Here is a 17,729-nt window from a genome sequence, read left to right on the forward strand (position 1 = left end):
GTAACAATCTGTGTTGCTGGGTAGGGAAATGTCACAAAGGTAACCCTGTCACACAGGCAAGGATGGACAAAGACAGATCAAGAACTCTTGTCCTCTCATAAAATGCAGAGAGAAGATTTCAGAAGTAGCTCTCAGTAGACAGGATTTTACCCAGTAATGCCAGCAGCAGTGCTGGTTGGTGTCTAGGACATTCCTTCTAGGAATGTTAATAATAAAAGGCTGGACAAGTTTCCTTTTTAAAGAGGCTTTTTAAATTCTCCATGTGCTCTTAAAAAAAAAAAAAATCCTTTAATCTTTCTGATGTTTGCAGTACCCTGGAGAACAATATAAATTCTTTTCTCAGGTGATAAGTGTATTGCTTTTATAGGATTTGAAACACTTATTGACCTGTTTATCTTATGACAAAACAGGATTTTGAATTTAGATCCAAGTTGCTCTACCTTGTTTCTGTTTCTAATCCCAATTGAACCTTGTATGTTCTTATTTTATTTTATGCTATATCATGCTAGAATAATTTCTGCCATAGAAGATAGAAAGGCCTTGCCATCAAAAAAGGAAACCTGTGAACAGAGCACACAGTTCTTAAAAGAGCTGAAACCCGTGTGAAGGAAAGCAGGAGTTAAACTGGCTCCTGCATAACAATTGTTTTGGTTTACGCTTGAGGTTCCATCTCTGTGCCTGATTCCTCAGTCTCGCCTTCCACGGTGACTTCGTTAGCAATGAGATGCTAATTAAATTTCATATTTATGATTAGAAAATAAAATCAGTGGACCTTTTTAAAATAGATTTTTATGAGTTTTGGCTCAGTCAGCTGAGTCAGCAGTATAGAGTCTGCAAGGCTGAACTTACCGGCTTTGGAAAAAAAAATAGGATAAATAGAGCAAATAATGATAGAAGGAGAATCTAATCTAAAACCTCATACTATTTCTACACTGTATTAATTTTTGAGCATAAGAAAAATAACTTTATTTTTTTCCTCCTAGAAGAAATATTCATAGAAATCCATAGTCATGTAGTCATGTATTCATAGAAATACATAGTCATGTGGAAATGAACCTTTTTTCTTTTATCTTGTCTCAGAGGGTTCAAAGCTTCAAATTTAATCTAATTCTTAAAATCTCAATTGTAGGTGGAGATATGGTGAAAAGAGATTGATCTATCAGTAGTATTTACCATCATCTGTTAACTAGCAAAATATGTGTTTCATGGATTCAGAAGGATCAGAATTAGCACAAGTAAGCACTGACAACACAGTGTCAGCCCTCTTCCCCATGGAGCACGTATTCCTGGGTGGTTTGTACAATTCTGGGGAATCAGAGCTACCTAAATACTGCTGTTGGCCAGATTTATAGGTGCTATATAGTGAGGTTTCTTATTAATGTAAAAATTGTCATTTCACAAAGATTTAAAGGCCCATTTTTCAAATACTTAGCAGTCAAAGAATGCTGTAGTTGACAAAAGATTTTTGAAAGAGCTCAGCTTCAATCTGAGCATATAAGAAAGCCCTGATTTTTAAAAGTGCTTAGCACTCAGCAGCTCTGTGATTCATAACACTATCTTATCCCACACTCTGAGGCAAGTCTTGCAAAGATCTGGCCATTTATTTTAATGCCTATAGTCTATCTACACTCTTTGAAAATCTGACCCTAATTACAAGTTGTGCCCTTGAGTGGGAATGAGAAATAGGGGAAATCAACCCCCAGGAATCAGAACCATTAACTAGTGCTCATGTTGCATGTAACCTTAGTTCATATGCACACACAACGCTGCATTTAAAACAGATGCTTTTCTGCAGTGTTGTTAGCTTGCAATACTTCAAGCTACAAGGTACAGTTAATGCAAATAACACGTGAAGAATTGTTATGCTTCGAGGCATAAATTAGGAGAACGGGGGGAAAAAAAATGCTCCCACTGACTTTTAGTTGATTGTGATGCCTTACCACCCTTTGTATTGTGAAGCATCTCATAAAGATCAGGATTCGGGTGAATATAATCCTGCAAATCTTGCTTTTGTAATATTGCTCGTAAATGCTGCTTTACAGCAGCTGCCCATGCTTAAAGACTGGGATGCTCACAGATGGAGCGTAATTCTTGCATCACTTCACAGTTTCTATTTTCGCAAATATTTATTTCCACAGTCAGCAGAGAATTCAATAAAATATGGTCCCTCATGCTGATTTTTCTTCATACTTCTTATGTTGACTCATTCTGAAGAACCACACTCAGGTGAAGAGAGAGAAAGATTTCTTGCTATTTCAGTACTTTGCTTCTTCAGTCTTTTCCAAAAATACAAGTTGACCATGAACGGAACTGCCCAGAGTTTCCTGATGAGAACAGAGTTTAGTGTCTTCATATGGTTAGTTAATTCTTCTGGGATAAGCTTTCCACACCAAAGCTTTATAGCATTTTATTCTATATCGTTACAGCAATGGTCTCAGTTATGGATAAAGCAACAGAAGATACTTAATTCCTCCTTGCAATGCTTTGGAAGTAGAAAATACTACAAAATTGCTAAGTATTTGGTATTCTTTTCCCCAAGACAGCAAGACAAGGTCACAGAAAGGTTACCACTTATAGAAATAAAGTACAATCCCATTAAGCATGGAATCAGACTATTTTTGCTTCAAATTGCTGTAGAAGTGACTTAAAGGAGCCCTCCTGCAGGATGCAAAGAGGACTGTCTCTATTTTCCAGTGGTTGCTTTCCTCCTCTTAACTGCACGCCTTGCAGTGAGGCTTTGTTGATGATGCTGAGCTGTTAGCTGCCCCCAGCTGTAGTATCTTTGGGAAGCAAGGGTCTGCATGAGGTAGTGCCTCTGCCGCTCCATCCTGAGCTCACAGCTCTCTGTGGCTTTGAGAACACTTCCTCTAAGACTTTCCTCTACAATGTTGTCAAATTTGAAAGTTACCCACAACCTCTGTTCAAAAGAAAAGGGAAGTCAGGCAGCCCCCAGCACCTCTCTATCTGCTATATATAGACAGTGAGTTTGAGAAAGAGGATGGTGGGCGTATGTTTCCGGAGCTACGTGACACGGTCCTGCTACACCAGTACAAGAAAGGAGAGGACACAGAGCAAGGAGAGGAGGTGACCAGGAAGCAGAACTGGGAAAAATATGATCGTAAAGGAAGTGCAACCATTTCCACGTGAAAGGGGAATTTTGATTTCCAGCTGTAAAATAGTGATCTCCTTCTGATTCTTGGTGAGGTTTTGTTCTTAGGCCGGGCTGTTTGTGATCTGTTGTATACTTTCTTGTCAAATGGCATCCAGTTTTCTTCTGTGTGTTTTGTGCTGGACTGGCTGAGAAGTTCTTTAGGAACGCTTAAGAGGACAGAGGATTTGGTCAATGGCAGGTGACAGAGCATCAAGGAGTATTTCAGTGGCAGTCTGTGACTAGGAGGGAAGCTTACTTCTTACAGGGGCTTTGAGGTGTAAAAAGTACAGGTACTTGTTATGTAGGGCGCAGCATTCCTCAAGCAGCAAACTAGCATGTGCAAGAGAGTTCCCTGTTCTTTAAAAATTGCAAATGTTTTAAAGTAATAGTTAAACAGGATACAAAGTGGCCTAAATTATAAATGCCTGTGTTCTATCTACATCAAGTTCTTCGTTTACATAAAATGAACAAAATGCGTGTGAATGATTGCCGTCATCACCTCAAGGAGACCAGACAGTGTTTGATCAAAAAGAATAGATATTAAGCAATCAAGAGCTAAACAAGATTGGATGTCTTCACAGTGCTAGGTACAGACCTATTATACCTTTGCATCATGCATTGAGATAGTTAAGTGATTCATACTCTCATCCTGTGTGTAAGTCAAAATGTATGCTGCTGTCATAATGCAGTATGCAGTTGGCATGGGGGTTATTTTTCATGTGTTTGGAGTAGTAGTGTTTGTTAAGGTCGATCCTTATAAAGGCTTATGACAGTTTTTTATTTGTCCATTCTTTGAATTTTCTTTATTTTGCCTAGCTCAACTTAACAGTGGGACTCCCACTAGAGGGTTCTGTTGTATTTTTCTGTACATTCAGAACAGTGTTCTAAAGCCTACTGAATGAAGTATTTTTTGCAAACTTTCTTGGGCCATGGTGAATTATGGTGAGATTATCTGACAGTATTCAAGACTGGAGCGTAACCTTTTCTGTTGTGAGAATGGCCTACACATTTACTGGCAGTTGTTGCTGAATTTGGAGATAGATAAACTAGAGTGCAGTCCTCCCATCTGATGCGCTGTGCATTAGCCTTTGACTGCTTGGGGATGAGAGTACCACCTACATGGAATCATCATCTGACTGCATGGAAAATGTCCTTCTCTGAATGTTTTTTGTTATTGTTTTAACTTGTGTAATGTAGCTGTTTGTAGAAAGTGCAATCTTTTAATAAGCAGAATGAGTAGCAGTTTTGGGTGGCACAGCAACACTTCTGTTTTCCTGTTTTGTGTGACTCATTATATTAATAGAAGTGAAGTGTTAATAACACTGATGAGAACCAGGCTATCTGCGATAGGGTTGTGTGAGTTTCAGATATATGTATCAATGATATGAATCATTGTCCTTACCAGATTCTTATGTAGCTCAGTGCATGCAAATTACCTAGGAACACCCACTCTCTGAACCAAAGAATGTGCTGTTTGTTGTACAGTGAGCACACATTTGCTGGCACCTTACCTGCAGTCATCAACCCCATTTGCATGTTGGGCTAACTTGAGTTTTGAATTCAAGACTCCAGATCTGATGGCAGGAGCTCTCCTAATTACACTCTACTACCTGCTTGCCTCATGTTGTGTCTCCTCCTCCTAAGCTAGTGAAAATCTCATTACCAATTGTAAAAACAGAGTGAGTTAATCTCAAAGAAAAAATTAACCTGAAACCTAATAACTAATTCTGAAACATTTATTGGACCAGCATTCTCATGAGCCCTTGGCAGCCTGAGGATGACAGCTTCTTCTTGAGATCTTTGCTTTTAGCACACATTAGTTGAAAGGAAATGCTCATGTCAGTAGTTAATGCTGCACTCAAGCAAGAAAGGCCAGACATATAAACATATTTGTACTACGTTAGCACAGTGATTTCTGTTGTCCTCATCATCATGCGTAACAGCATGGAGAATGTGTAGATTAAAGCATTTATTAAATGTCAGGCTTTCAGCTCTCCACTGTTACTTTCCAAATCCTTTTAAATAGATGCACTAAATCCCTGTGGTAAATTATTTATTTAAATTATTGTGCCATTATCTTGATTTGCATGCTCAGAACTAGCACTAATTTCTGATGTATCAGGGTTTGTGGCAGGATCTTCCCTATTTATCCCCTCATTTGCTTTACACCCCATATTCTTTCCTTTGGCCTTTAAAAAGGTTTTCCTGTTCTCATCTCTATCTCACTTCTGCTCCTCACTTTCATTCTGTTGATTTCCTTTTTATCTTTCTTTTTCTTTTTTCCTGTTCCCTTTTTTATGTCTCATTTTCCCATGTCCTCACCATTTTTCAGCCCTAAATCTTGTCTTTCTTTCTTCTCAGATTTTTTTCACCATGTCTCATTGCTCACGTCTCTCATTTCTCATTTACTTTCACAAATATTACCACTTAATAATGCTAGTGTTGATAGTTTCTGAAATTTGAGCATCAGATTCTTTAATAATATAGAAGAACAGAGTAGACCAATACCAAGACCAGTGTAGACAACGACATTTAAAGAGGCAAATCTCTCTGTTGACCCTACAGGAAATCTAATCAACAATTAGTTGCAGATAGGACCAAAGTTCTAAGGTAGAAGTCTATGAGATGAAGTTCTGAACAGACAGATTTCTTTTCCATTCATTAGAGAGAAACTAGATTTCTAAGTTAAACTGGATGCCTTATTCGGGTTGGTGAGATGACTCCACCCTCTGTCTCTTTTTATAAATTCATTCCTCTATCTGTGGTGCTTAGCAGGAATGCTGCTGAGGGAGCTAGAATTAGCACAGAGCATCTTCACGGTACGTAGAAAATAGTGACACAGAAAAATGACAGTGTCGTCAAAACATCATTGCTACATTTCTTTAAGCTATTTGTAGAGGAGGATTTTTCCATTTTCTATGTTTATTATTGGTAATATATGTTCTACAACTAAATCTGATTGGATCGTGCATGATCAGGGTAGCACAACCTGCTGTCGGTTTGCTATTGAGACAAAATTAGTCATTTCCTTCCTGTGTGATAACGTGATAAGAGCTGTGAAGTTCTAAGCTGGCAGACCTGAGGAGGACATAGGCTTTAGATATTCTCACCAACTGGAAAGCAAAGTGATAAAGCATAGATCTCTGCCTTTTATGAAGCCCCGATGATTACAGGATCCTCATAAATGCTACTGGAGTGATTAAGGACTCACAACAATATTTCATTGGGCAAAATAGCATTCTTAGTATGCAATCAGTTTTTTCCTTCAGGAACTGATAGGTACTTTATAGTGTTTTGTGTGCAATTTCGAATGCAGGCTAAAGCTGCATGCAGTAAGTGTGGAATTCAGTGCAAGGATTATTAGAGTATTAAGCAATATTATCCTGCAATTCTGAAAAACTAGTATGTCTGTTGTATACAATGTTTTCTGGTTTAGGTGCTAATAAGCAAAGCATTGGGTGTACTGTATTAACAATACTAATAATTGATCCTTGCTTTATCTGTGCACATTTCTATTTTGCTGAGATAGTTTTATGTGGATCTATTCTTAGTAGAGTAACTAAAGGCAAAGAAAGAGGTAATTAAAGAGAATTTGTATAGTATTAATTCTTCTGGCCCTCTTGTGTTAGGGGAGGAATAGTGATTAGAGACAAATCTCCTCTGATTTATTCTATTGCTTTCATTTTTTCATAGAGCAGAGATACTGAAAGAGTAACATGATAGAATTCTTCATTTCTTTTTCTCTCATTTGGTTGTTTTTGAGATAATATTTATGAAAATGAGGGGAATTTTCTTTCCCTCTTATGTTTGTAAATGCAAGATGGATATGCCTCCGGAGCCCTTTGAACAAGTTAGGCAAGTTGTTTTGGTTATCTCTGTCTCTCTCCTATTTAGAAAATGGAAATAGTATTTATGACTGTGGCTATCATCTGGCTTCACTGAAGATCCAGGTTTACCTCACTGAAGCTTTGCATGTCTAGTAATGGTTTGGTTTTGTTTTTTATACATTGTATGTAACAGGAAGATTGACTTAATGGAAGTGGACAGAAAATATTTGTGCTAAAATAATCCTACTTCGTGTTTAAAGCTTCCTGCTCTTCTTCTACTTTGGAATTCTTCTCCTTTGGTATACTTAGTCTATATTTCTCTTCTATGTTTTATTGGGACTGTGGCGGTCTGTGGGCTGGCTGAATCTTTCATATGAAGAGGAAGTTCTGCTATATACAAAGTGGTTCTTTCCATGTCCAGCCACAGTGACCTGAAACAGAAATACAGCCCTATTTTTCAAGCGCTGTTTGCTACGGAAAGTATTCTCAGGCTTACAAAACCTGAAGTAATAAAACTGTGCTAATAATCAATGTTTTTCTACGGCCTTCCCATCTTAGTGGTTCCAAGTGCTTTGCAGTCACTACTGAGTGAGTCCTACCTTGTCACAGAAACACTTCCTACCAGCCTCGGTTTCAGATGGGGACACAGAGGTAGAAAGAATATAAAGTGTTGATTCTCAAAGACAGGTTAAGGCTTTGTCTCCTCTCATTCGCAGTCGAGATTTAGACACCTGTATGGAAAGCAACTTGAAAGTGTAGGCAAGCAAATTGTTGTCTTAATCAATGTTTAAGCTTTTCAGAAATGGTTTGCAGTACTGTAGAACATTCAGCACTGCAGCTAGCATAATTGGAAACTGCTGGTAGTGAGCATTTGAGAAATCCGGCATGTGAATAGAGCTCTCCTGTCTCCTTAAGCAAAGCAATATAATTTCCCTATCACACTTTAAACTGTGGCTTTCCTCTAAAATTAAAAATAGCACTAAATCCCTTTGTGGTTTTGTGGTTCTCTGATATACAAATCGACATCTATCCATACAAGCAGCTTTTGAGAAAATTACCTTGTTGTTATGCTTTATATCATATGAGTTGCTACACAAACTTGAGGGAGAAAGGGCATCGCCCCATGAAGTCTAGAGATATGCATAGAAAAAGGATGAAATACAAATAGCCTCAAAATGTTGGGGATAATATACATAGCTTCATAACACTTTTTTCATCTTTATATTTTGCTTTAGAGTGTGCTAATTCATATGTAATCCTTTTATTTTTTATATGCACATATTTAGTATTTAACATGAACAAACTCATGTTCATATTAACTTTTAATTTGCACATTTTGCGTGGTGGTTTCTTTTTAAATACTGTTAGTCTGTGAACATCTGTGACAAATGCAGAAGTCCCAAGCATTAGAACAGTTCACCCTTCCAAAACAAACTTCCTCCTGCTCCTAACCATGAGTACAATACCCTTTTTGTGTGTGTGTGTGTGTATTTTATGAAGGGCATATCAAGAAATCAGCAATGCTAGCTGAAGCCCTCATTTGCAGTCTGCTACATGGTGGTTTCTCAGTATCGACAGCCTGTCAAGAATTCACAGCAAGGGCATGCAAATAATTAAGCAGCTGAAGGGTTAATTTCTGCACCATCATAAAATTAAATCCCAAAAATGAAGCCTTAGGATCTGCCTTGATGAAGAGCACTTTATAGAACCCCTGGTTCTGAAGCCTGGAGGCTTTATTCCCTTGATCAGTGGAGGGTGTCACTGACGTATGAAAGCATGGAGTCTGGGTGAGAACAGAGAACAGCTTTAACTGCAAGGTGATTTGTTCAGTTGAAAAATATAACAAAAAAATAGCAAACACATAGAAAGATTCATTTATGTGTAACAGCCAAGAGAAGAATATTCCCCGAGAGAGCAAAGGAGATGAGGGGAGTAGAGCGTTTCTTTCAGTGTAAAAAAGGGATTCTCTCTTTTATTTGTCTGCATCTATAGAGACCTTTGAAATAGATGGGACTAGCTGAGATTATTACTGGATTAAGGTCTCCTGCAGTTAAAAGCTACGTTGTATACTAACTACTGAAAGGAGCAGCAGGAGAGCAATTTTTTAACTGCTGTGGCAATTCTTATTTCTTTTTGGCTACTGTTTGTTGAAGTCAGTCCAAGTCTGTGATTTCACACCTGTGATTTGTAATGGACATTGTAGTATTTCTGACATATCACAACTTCTGAACGTGTTAGGTTACAACTCGAGAGGTGCTGGAGTTGGAAACTAACTAGATAGTGATAATGAAGGTCAGATTAGATGATTACACAGTTGAAAACTTTTTAAGTCTGTCATTTTTAATTTGATAAGTAAAAACAACTTCTGTGCAATGTCATTACAGGAAGGAAGCAGGGAATAAGATCCTTTAAAAGACTGCAAAATACATGTGCTGCTGAAAATCCCCTTTTACAATTAAAGTCACTAATGCAATGCCTTTATTAGCTTCCTTCTGAGTTTCAGTTGTCACATCTGGTTTTGTACCAGCATAAAAAAATTTCATCTAATCATAAGCGTTTTATTTCTTATTCAATATTATGTTATATGCTAAATCAAAATACTAAGTGGTTACTATGAAGGCTGCTCTATTAGTATCAGCTATTGGTTTCCATTGTCTCTGGAAAAGCTGCAAAACACAGTGCAGTTACGTGAAGGTTATATGCTCATAGACCAGTCTGGGCAAGCTCTGGGAAGGAGAGGAGTGATACCCATTATGCAGCAGTAATCCCTCAAAGGGGGTGAGTAACAGCATGGTGAACCAGGAGAGAGCTTAGCTGTGCTTCTGGTAGGGCATTTCCATCTTGAAAATGTGAAGAAGAAAGCAAAAGGATGATTCTCGCATTCCTACATGGCAATGACGGACTACTCCACTGAACGTTGTTTCTAAGGGCTTGATCCTGACAATAGGCTGTGTTCAATAAGTCTGCTACCAGAAATGTGCTTTTAAAATTCTTAACCACTCGTACAATATATTTATTACTTTCCCATTAAATGTTATATCCTCAAAATAACAGTATAGATATGTTATGCCCGTACATGAAGGACTATTTGTTAAAGGTATTTTTAATGTAATGTAAAAAATGTATTCATGTTGAGAATTATGCTGATGAGCGAACTTTTCTTTGAATCATTTAATGAAGAAATCCCTTACTAATGTCCTAAGGGAAGTGCTGACAGAGAGTGTAATAAGTTCTGGTTCAGTGCAGCAGACTGCAAGATATTTTGCATTTTATAAAATTCAGGCAAGTGCTTCTGAGGTCCATCTGTGAGCTTACCGGAATACTTTGAAAAAGCAAAGGGCCTGCAACATACGTTTTTTTTTTTAAGGTGCAATAGCTGTGGCTAGATGACTAAAATACTGTGACCTTCTGCTTTACTGCCTTTTCCCCAAAATTCAGCTTTTTTTTTTTCCTCTTTTTATACAATGTTTGTTAAATTCACCTTTGAAATGAAATATACATTTTTTTTTCCAGAACAAGTGGTGGACAGTAAGGTTCATGAGAATGTATGGGTATTTCAAATGAAGCTGTATTTCACCATCAGAATTCCTCCCACTGCTACCTACTTTATATAGCTTTATATAGCTTTATCTGTTGTTTTACCTTTATACTGTTAATTGCTCCAGTGTCATTTTACCACATGCAAATGCTGGTATGCAGTAAAAATTTATTCCAATTTCTAAGGGGTTCATAGTCTTAGGGAGACTTTCTCATAATGACAGCCATGGCCCCACGATCCTAGATCCCACTGGGCAGATCTGGTCTTCCTCACCCTCTGAGGATGGTTTTCTCTTCTGGCCTGTTTAATAGCAGCCAGTGGAGTAGTAAAATTTACATGCAATCAGCAGAGGTAATGCTAAATAATGGTTCCTGGGATATGAAGCTACAAAGAAAAGAATTCTGCGAGAGCTACTGGAGTACAAAAGAGAACAGCAAAGCTTCTGGCACTTCTCCCATAACCTGTCCATGATATGAGGAACCCATTCAAATTTTTCTCATAGAGATACTGAACCCCAGCCTAGAATTCTGGACAATTTGGGAAGACCTTTGAAAGGAACATGCGTTTTTGTAGGACTATTTTGCATTTTATTATGATAGAACACTGACAAACACATTATCTAGAAGATTAGCACTTGCATTTTTAGTTTCCAAAATGAGGAGTTAATCGCCTCTGGCTATACAGAATAATAGCTGGTTCTGCCCAGCGACATTCAGTGTAATGCATCATGCTTTGCAGTTCCTGAAGTTGGAAGCTGAGGAAATTATAACACAGTGCAGAGAGCTCTTCTGGTCCAAGAAAAACACCTTGCTTTAGTTACTGATTACCACCAAAGCCTCATAAAGCACTGCTCTCAAATCTTATGACCTAAGAACTGCACATTCTTCTTATACCATGGTCTCCCATAGGCTAAAGTAACTCTTGAAACAGAAGCTTAACTTCCATGTGCCACCTGGATTGCAAGATCTTGAAAAAGCAAGAATGTAAAAATAAGACTTTTTTGAGATCTTGACATTTACCACAAATTTAAGAGGGAAAGATTTTTACAGTTTCCTTACTATTGGCTTAGCTTTACTACAAGTTTTTTCACCTTGTTTCCTGACTTGTAACCTCTAATGAGATGGTTACAAATTAGGAGTTGGCAGGAAACTGCTTAGCAAGCACTCAAAAGATCATGTGATAATTTTTGCATGAGCCAAGAACATTTTCAGACTTCAGTGATACAATGCTCATACCTATCCACTCATGCAGAGAAAGGCAAGGTCTGAACTCACGGGTACTGGCATTCGTGCCCACATGTCCATCAGTACACACACAGCTCCAGGAGGCAGGCATGCATAACTACTTGCCTATAAGTTAACTCCTCTTTAGGTATAGTTATTGTCATCATTTGGCTTGTCACAGATATGCAGGGAAGTTGCGTGTTCAAATCAGTACAGCTGAGAGGAACAGGGGAGATGAGAATGAAAGCCTTAGCTTCCTGCAGTGAGTATTTGTCTTTGTTCTGAGCTTCGTATGTTCGTACCCTTTCTTGAATTGCACCACGTCCTTTACTATTGCTTCTATTATGAAGAGGGATTCTCTGACTTCAGGAGACCTTCATGGAGTTAGCTGAGCTACAGATTCATCACCAGAGAGCAATATGCAATAGTTCATAGACTCAAGATAGCTCTTGTCTGAACTGTCACTTTCCAGATGAGCTGTGGACAGGCTGCACTTCAGTTCAAGCAGTTTCAATATAGGGCAGACCCAGCATTAGTCAGAAGTGATTTTAAGCTCATTCTGTATGACATGGAAGCACAAAAACAAAACAAAACAAAACAAAAACAGGATAGAAACTGTCCCCTTTGATGTTCATTTGCCAATTGTTTCCCTTGTTAAGGAGGAGAGCCGGAGATGGATGACTGCCTGGAGACACTGAAAGATGAGGAGGAAGCTTTGTGGGAGAACGTGGAATGCAACCGGCACATGCTGAGCCGGTACATCAATCCCGCCAAACTGACCCCCTACCTGCGGCAGTGTAAAGTAATCGATGAGCAAGATGAAGATGAGGTGCTTAACTCGCTTATGCTACCCTCCAAAATTAACCGAGCAGGTAATTATTTTATGAATGGCTACATCTGTATCCCTGTTTGAACGGTATTACTTTGCTAAGTCTAGAGGGAGCCCGTAGCAAGTTACAGATGATCAAATGGAAACCATATATCCCATTTATGGGAGGTTTAATGTGAAGGGGGGGGAATCTGCTGCTGTTATTTTGATAACAATGACTCTTGCCAGTGTTGTGCAGACCAGAGCTCGTGGGGTACATGTTCCCATCACAGCCTTGGCAAATATTTCATTTAACACAAGCAGCAGCCCTTGCCATTCCAAGGGTAGATTTTCAGCTGTCTTGTGGTGCTTTGTGATTTGTCACCGAAGGGTCTGCCATCCTAGCATTTCAGTACTGCCTGGTAAAAGCTGCACTGAATAAGGCATCTTCTGAAATCCCTATTTCAGAGACCAATTTGCTTGCACACCTTCGGAATAACGATCAGTGCAAACATAAAGAATGTGTGGCATTACTTCATGAGTTCAGCTGAACTCAATTAATCAGCCAGATTTTCCACAGTGCATTGCTGTGTCAGAGACAAGCCTTAAAGAGATTTGACTTCAGGGATATGCCACTTGCTTATGCTACTCATAGTGCTGTTATGTCACCTCTCACTCTGTTCCCTGTGGGTTGTACTTAGGGCGGCTACTGGACATTCTTCACACCAAGGGCCAAAGGGGCTATGTGGTTTTCTTGGAGAGTCTGGAGTTTTACTACCCTGAGCTCTACAAACTGGTGACAGGGAAGGAACCCACACGGAGATTTTCCACTATTGTTGGTGAGTAAAATCAGTCCCAAAGCCTGTCGAAATGAGGACTATCTTGAAGACTGGGTTTGATCTTTTAGGCAAGAAGTGTGAATATAAGCTAGTGTTTTAGTAGCATTGTGCAGTTTTTCAGTCCCTTTCAGTGCACAAGGAAAGAGCAACAGGTGAGGTGAGGTATAAAGAAAAGGAAGATCCCAGTTGTCAGAATGGGGCTGTAGAGCTTCAAATGAAGTGACAACCATTACAAGAGGTCTCAAGAGAAGAAACACTGGAACAGCAGAGTTAATTTACATGGATGAGTGACACGTGCAGAAAATCTGAAGGATTCAGATTAATTGTATTTGTACAGAGCCATTTTACAATGTTTGTGCTATTTCCGTAGGCCTGTCAGCTCAGCTGAAACAACAAGACAAATGTTAAGGCTTCATATTCTATCTAATCCAAGCTGTATGCATGTATACTGTGATTCTGGTAATAGTATGCTGTGTAATACTTGTACTGTTGCCAGTTAGATATATAAACGTGTACGTATTTGTGCATAAGCTACATCTCTGTACATGATTTGGGACACTTATTTCTTATTCACTTTTGCTGATCGTACTTAATATTAAGTTCCTTTAAGAGAAGTTGATAAACTGTTCAAACATTTCAGTGGAAGAGGGACATGAAGGCCTTACCCATTTCCTAATGAATGAGATCATTAAGCTTCAGCAGCAAGTAAAGGCAAAAGATGTGCAGCGCTACGAACTCTTGGCTAAGTCTCGCCAGCTGGAGGATGAGCGAAAGCAACTAAAGCTGAACAAGATAGAGCTGCTGACCTTCCAGGAGAGATACAACAAGATGAAGGAGGAAAGGAACAACTACAATGATGAGCTGGTCAAGGTGAAGGATGAGAACTACAATCTGGCCATGCGATATGCCCAGCTGAGTGACGAGAAGAGCATGGCTGTGATAAGGAGCCGAGACCTCCAGCTGGAGGTGAGAGAAATGCTCTGGGTACCTTTAATCAGGAGTAGCAATGGAGGATGCCAGTGGCACGTGGCAAAAAGAGACCTTCCCTGACAGTAGAGAGATGTAGAGCTCATTTGCTTTGCTTATCCAGATGATTAGGGGCATCACTGTACAGAAATGCCTACTGCAGTGACGTGTATTAATGGCAGGTAATTTACACACTTATAATGGATTAGCAGAAAATAACATACATAAAAGCAAAATTTTAAAAACATAATTGTTTGCTAGAATAATAATTTTAGCTTTTCAAGCTCAATAATGTATTAAGGCAGTTATCCAGGTTTGCATTACAGTGTTTTACTGAAAGAGTCTCACATAGAGTATTGAAATATCTTGGGGCCATTTAGAAGACAGAATTATTTCAAGTGTGTTAAAATTTATTCTTGTGTGTGTGTCACAGGTGAGACAGAGTAAACAACTACCCACAGTGGATATGGATACTGAGGTTTATTTTAGAACCAAAGAGATTAGACATTTTATGCCACTTTGCTTTTTCACACAGTCATTTGTTCCCCTCCCTTGGTGCTGCCTTTTATCAGGCTCAGTGCTCCTACTCTGCGTGGAGTTTGCTGCTGGTGCAGGAAGCTCGGGCAGAAATTTGTGTCAGTTTCTGCTGCTTGCAGTCACCAGTCACAGTTGTTACTGGCCAAGGGTGCTGGGTTTTCAGGTTTTCCCTGGCATTCATATCCATGCATCTCTGATCTCCAGGATACTCCACCACTTCCAGGTTTTTCCTCCAGCCAAGATCATCATTCTGCTTGAGAGTTCAAAAGTTCAATACTGGACATTCACCACACACACATATATACACAATTATCTGCTGCTTGTTAGCATTCGCAGTTTAAGTTATTTTTTCCACCTATGACAGTATGTTTTCACCTGAAAGTGAGAGTGTTTTCAAAACAGTCACTGCCAGAGCTAGAAATGATTTCTTTCCTTTCCTATTTCTCCTTTTCACTGCTCCCTGGCTGTTCTAGATTGACCAGCTGAAACATCGCTTGAACAAGGTGGAAGAGGAATGCAAACTGGAGAGGAACCAGTCACTGAAACTGAAAAACGATATTGAAAACCGACCCAAAAAGGAACAGGTGCTGGAGCTGGAGCGGGAAAATGAGATGATGAAGACTAAAATCCAGGAGTTACAGTCCATCATTCAGGTATAAATGCAGAGTGCTACACTGAAAAAAGCTGTACCCTTCAACTTATCCTCCCTGCCTACCCAGATGATGGAATCAGCAGCCTTTGATCGCTCCTTGCCTCCAGGCATCCCCACACTCACCTCCCATACCATGTCACATACCCCACATCTCACAGCCTGCTTCACAGTGGCTACCCTTCAGTATCTCAATATCTGAAAGAGGCTGTGAGTGTGGACAGAGAAGCAGCTGCTGGTGACATCTCCCATATGTTTTAGTAAGGCACAGGGGGCTGAGTCCATAATGGAGAAACTAGAAACTATGAACAGGAGAAGCTGGCATGGTCTCTGCTACAAAAAATATTGTTGTCTGATAAGTCAAGCTGTTGAGAAATTGGCTCTTTCAAGGTGCAGAGTGCAGCTGTTTAATTAATGAGCATTCAACTCCATGTTTTAATCCTGCTGTGGTTCTTTTTACCAATACGTCAGTACAAAGCTGTGTCAAATAGCCAGCCTAGAAATTTCTGACACTGGCTCTGTGTACCCTGTTCTATGCTATTGCCCCATCTGTGCCAAAAAGTCCTGATGAAGCAAAGCATAATAAAGGTTTCTGAACTTGGGTGGTCACTGATTTCCAGAACACCCCATAGAGCACTGCTGTAACTTGCACAAGGATCTTAATTAACCCTTTTTTGGGGAACAAAATTGGGAACTAGGATGATATGCAGCTAAATTAGCACTGCATTACACTGTGAAGAGCATAGCCAAGTATTAGGATATATGTGAAAGTGATCAGTACTTTGCTGGGCCAGGCTAGTGGCCTTTTAAAATGACACTTTAAAAGTTATCAATAGAAAGCGTTTCAGAACACGGCTGTAGCCTTTAGCAGTACCTAACAGTTCTTATTTTTAATACAAATCCAATTCAAAGGTTGAAAAAGCGTGTAGTGTAGAAGGTTCTGGGAGTTCTGGTCCGTGTAGACCCTCTTATATTGATTGAAATGGTCTTATAACACCTAAAGAAATAGAGGAATTATCATGAAATGTCTAAAAATAGGGTTGTAATTCTCCTAAGTGAAAGTATAAATAAACAAAAGGCAGTTTGTTTTAGAAATATTTACTTTATTAGGTAACCAAATGTCACTGAAATCTCCAACTTAGTCTAGGTATTTTAAAAATAAATATGCATATTACTTGCTTGCATTTTGTGCCTTTTTCATCTTGCATTCATGGTTAATTTTGGATGACAGTTTATTTGTTGGAACCTGCTTTGGTAATCTTGTTAATTTTAAATCTGAAAGAAAAAATATTGCTGGACACCATAGAAAATGAAGCTGTGGTACAAGCTACTTCGGGCATGTTTAATATTCTCTAAGCATAGCCCTCTAAAGCCTATGCATGCTTTAAAAATTCCTCTGAATGTTTTCTTAGGCCCTGCTCTTTGGCAAAGGGTGAATTTTGTGTTCAGTGAGAGCTGATTAATAGAGAAGAATTTTAAATGCAGGGCTTGGAGTGAAGAATTGTGACTGCATCCAAAATGGATCAAATTATAGCCAGTACAATAAAACAGTAAAACCGTTCCTTCATCAGACTATTCTGACAGCAAGACAGACTTTATTCATCTTCTCTGACAGTATTTTAAAATATGAACAAATGTCCATCTCTTCTGCTGCTTTCCCATTGCAATACCATGTTCATTTTATATTCCTCGTTTGTTACCATCTTTGTTTCTTTTTTCCCTACAATATTCTTTTCTCTTTCCCTGGCCTGTCTCTTAAAAATGTCTTTTGTCAGGCTGACAAGCGGAGTTTACCGGATTCAGATAAAGCCATTTTGGATATTCTTGAACATGACCGTAAGGAGGCACTAGAAGATCGTCATGAATTGGTCAACAAGATCTTCAATCTCCAAGAGGAGATTCGTCATGTGGAGGACTTGAGAGATAAGGTGAGAAATGAAAGGACGGAAAGAAACAGGATATTTCAGGCTAGTACCCAAAAGATCTTTTAGAGCAGTAGTAGTTAATGGTCTGTCATTTCCAGTATCTTGAAGAGAAAGAAGATTTGGAATTAAAGTGTTCGACGCTAGGAAAAGACTGTGAGATGTACAAGCACCGTATGAACACTGTGATGATACAGCTAGAAGAGGTGGAAAAGGAGCGAGACCAGGTATCTAACAGTTAAAGTGGGGAAAATTAGTAGCCAAAGCCT

The 17,729-nt window shown here is 39.0% G+C and overlaps 1 protein-coding gene across 4 annotated transcripts in view; it reads left to right on the forward strand.

The window, feature by feature from the left end:
- Positions 1-17,729, forward strand: part of CARD11 (caspase recruitment domain family member 11) — a 106,467-nt gene that overhangs the window by 71,356 nt on the left and 17,382 nt on the right. For 2 of the 4 annotated variants that reach the window (XM_013174876.3, XM_013174874.3), the window contains exons 2-7: positions 12,399-12,611; positions 13,249-13,386; positions 14,027-14,352; positions 15,363-15,542; positions 17,314-17,466; positions 17,562-17,687. In XM_013174876.3, the coding sequence (XP_013030330.2) occupies positions 12,413-12,611; positions 13,249-13,386; positions 14,027-14,352; positions 15,363-15,542; positions 17,314-17,466; positions 17,562-17,687 (1,122 nt within the window). In that variant the 5' untranslated portion in view covers positions 12,399-12,412. Of the gene's footprint in view, positions 1-2,985; positions 3,200-11,660; positions 12,002-12,398; positions 12,612-13,248; positions 13,387-14,026; positions 14,353-15,362; positions 15,543-17,313; positions 17,467-17,561; positions 17,688-17,729 lie in introns of those variants that run through there. The other 2 variants (XM_013174875.3, XM_048061225.2) reach the window with 2 other exon arrangements.

This window comes from Anser cygnoides, chromosome 15, assembly GCF_040182565.1.
Source record: "Anser cygnoides isolate HZ-2024a breed goose chromosome 15, Taihu_goose_T2T_genome, whole genome shotgun sequence".
Lineage (NCBI taxonomy): Eukaryota > Metazoa > Chordata > Aves > Anseriformes > Anatidae > Anser > Anser cygnoides.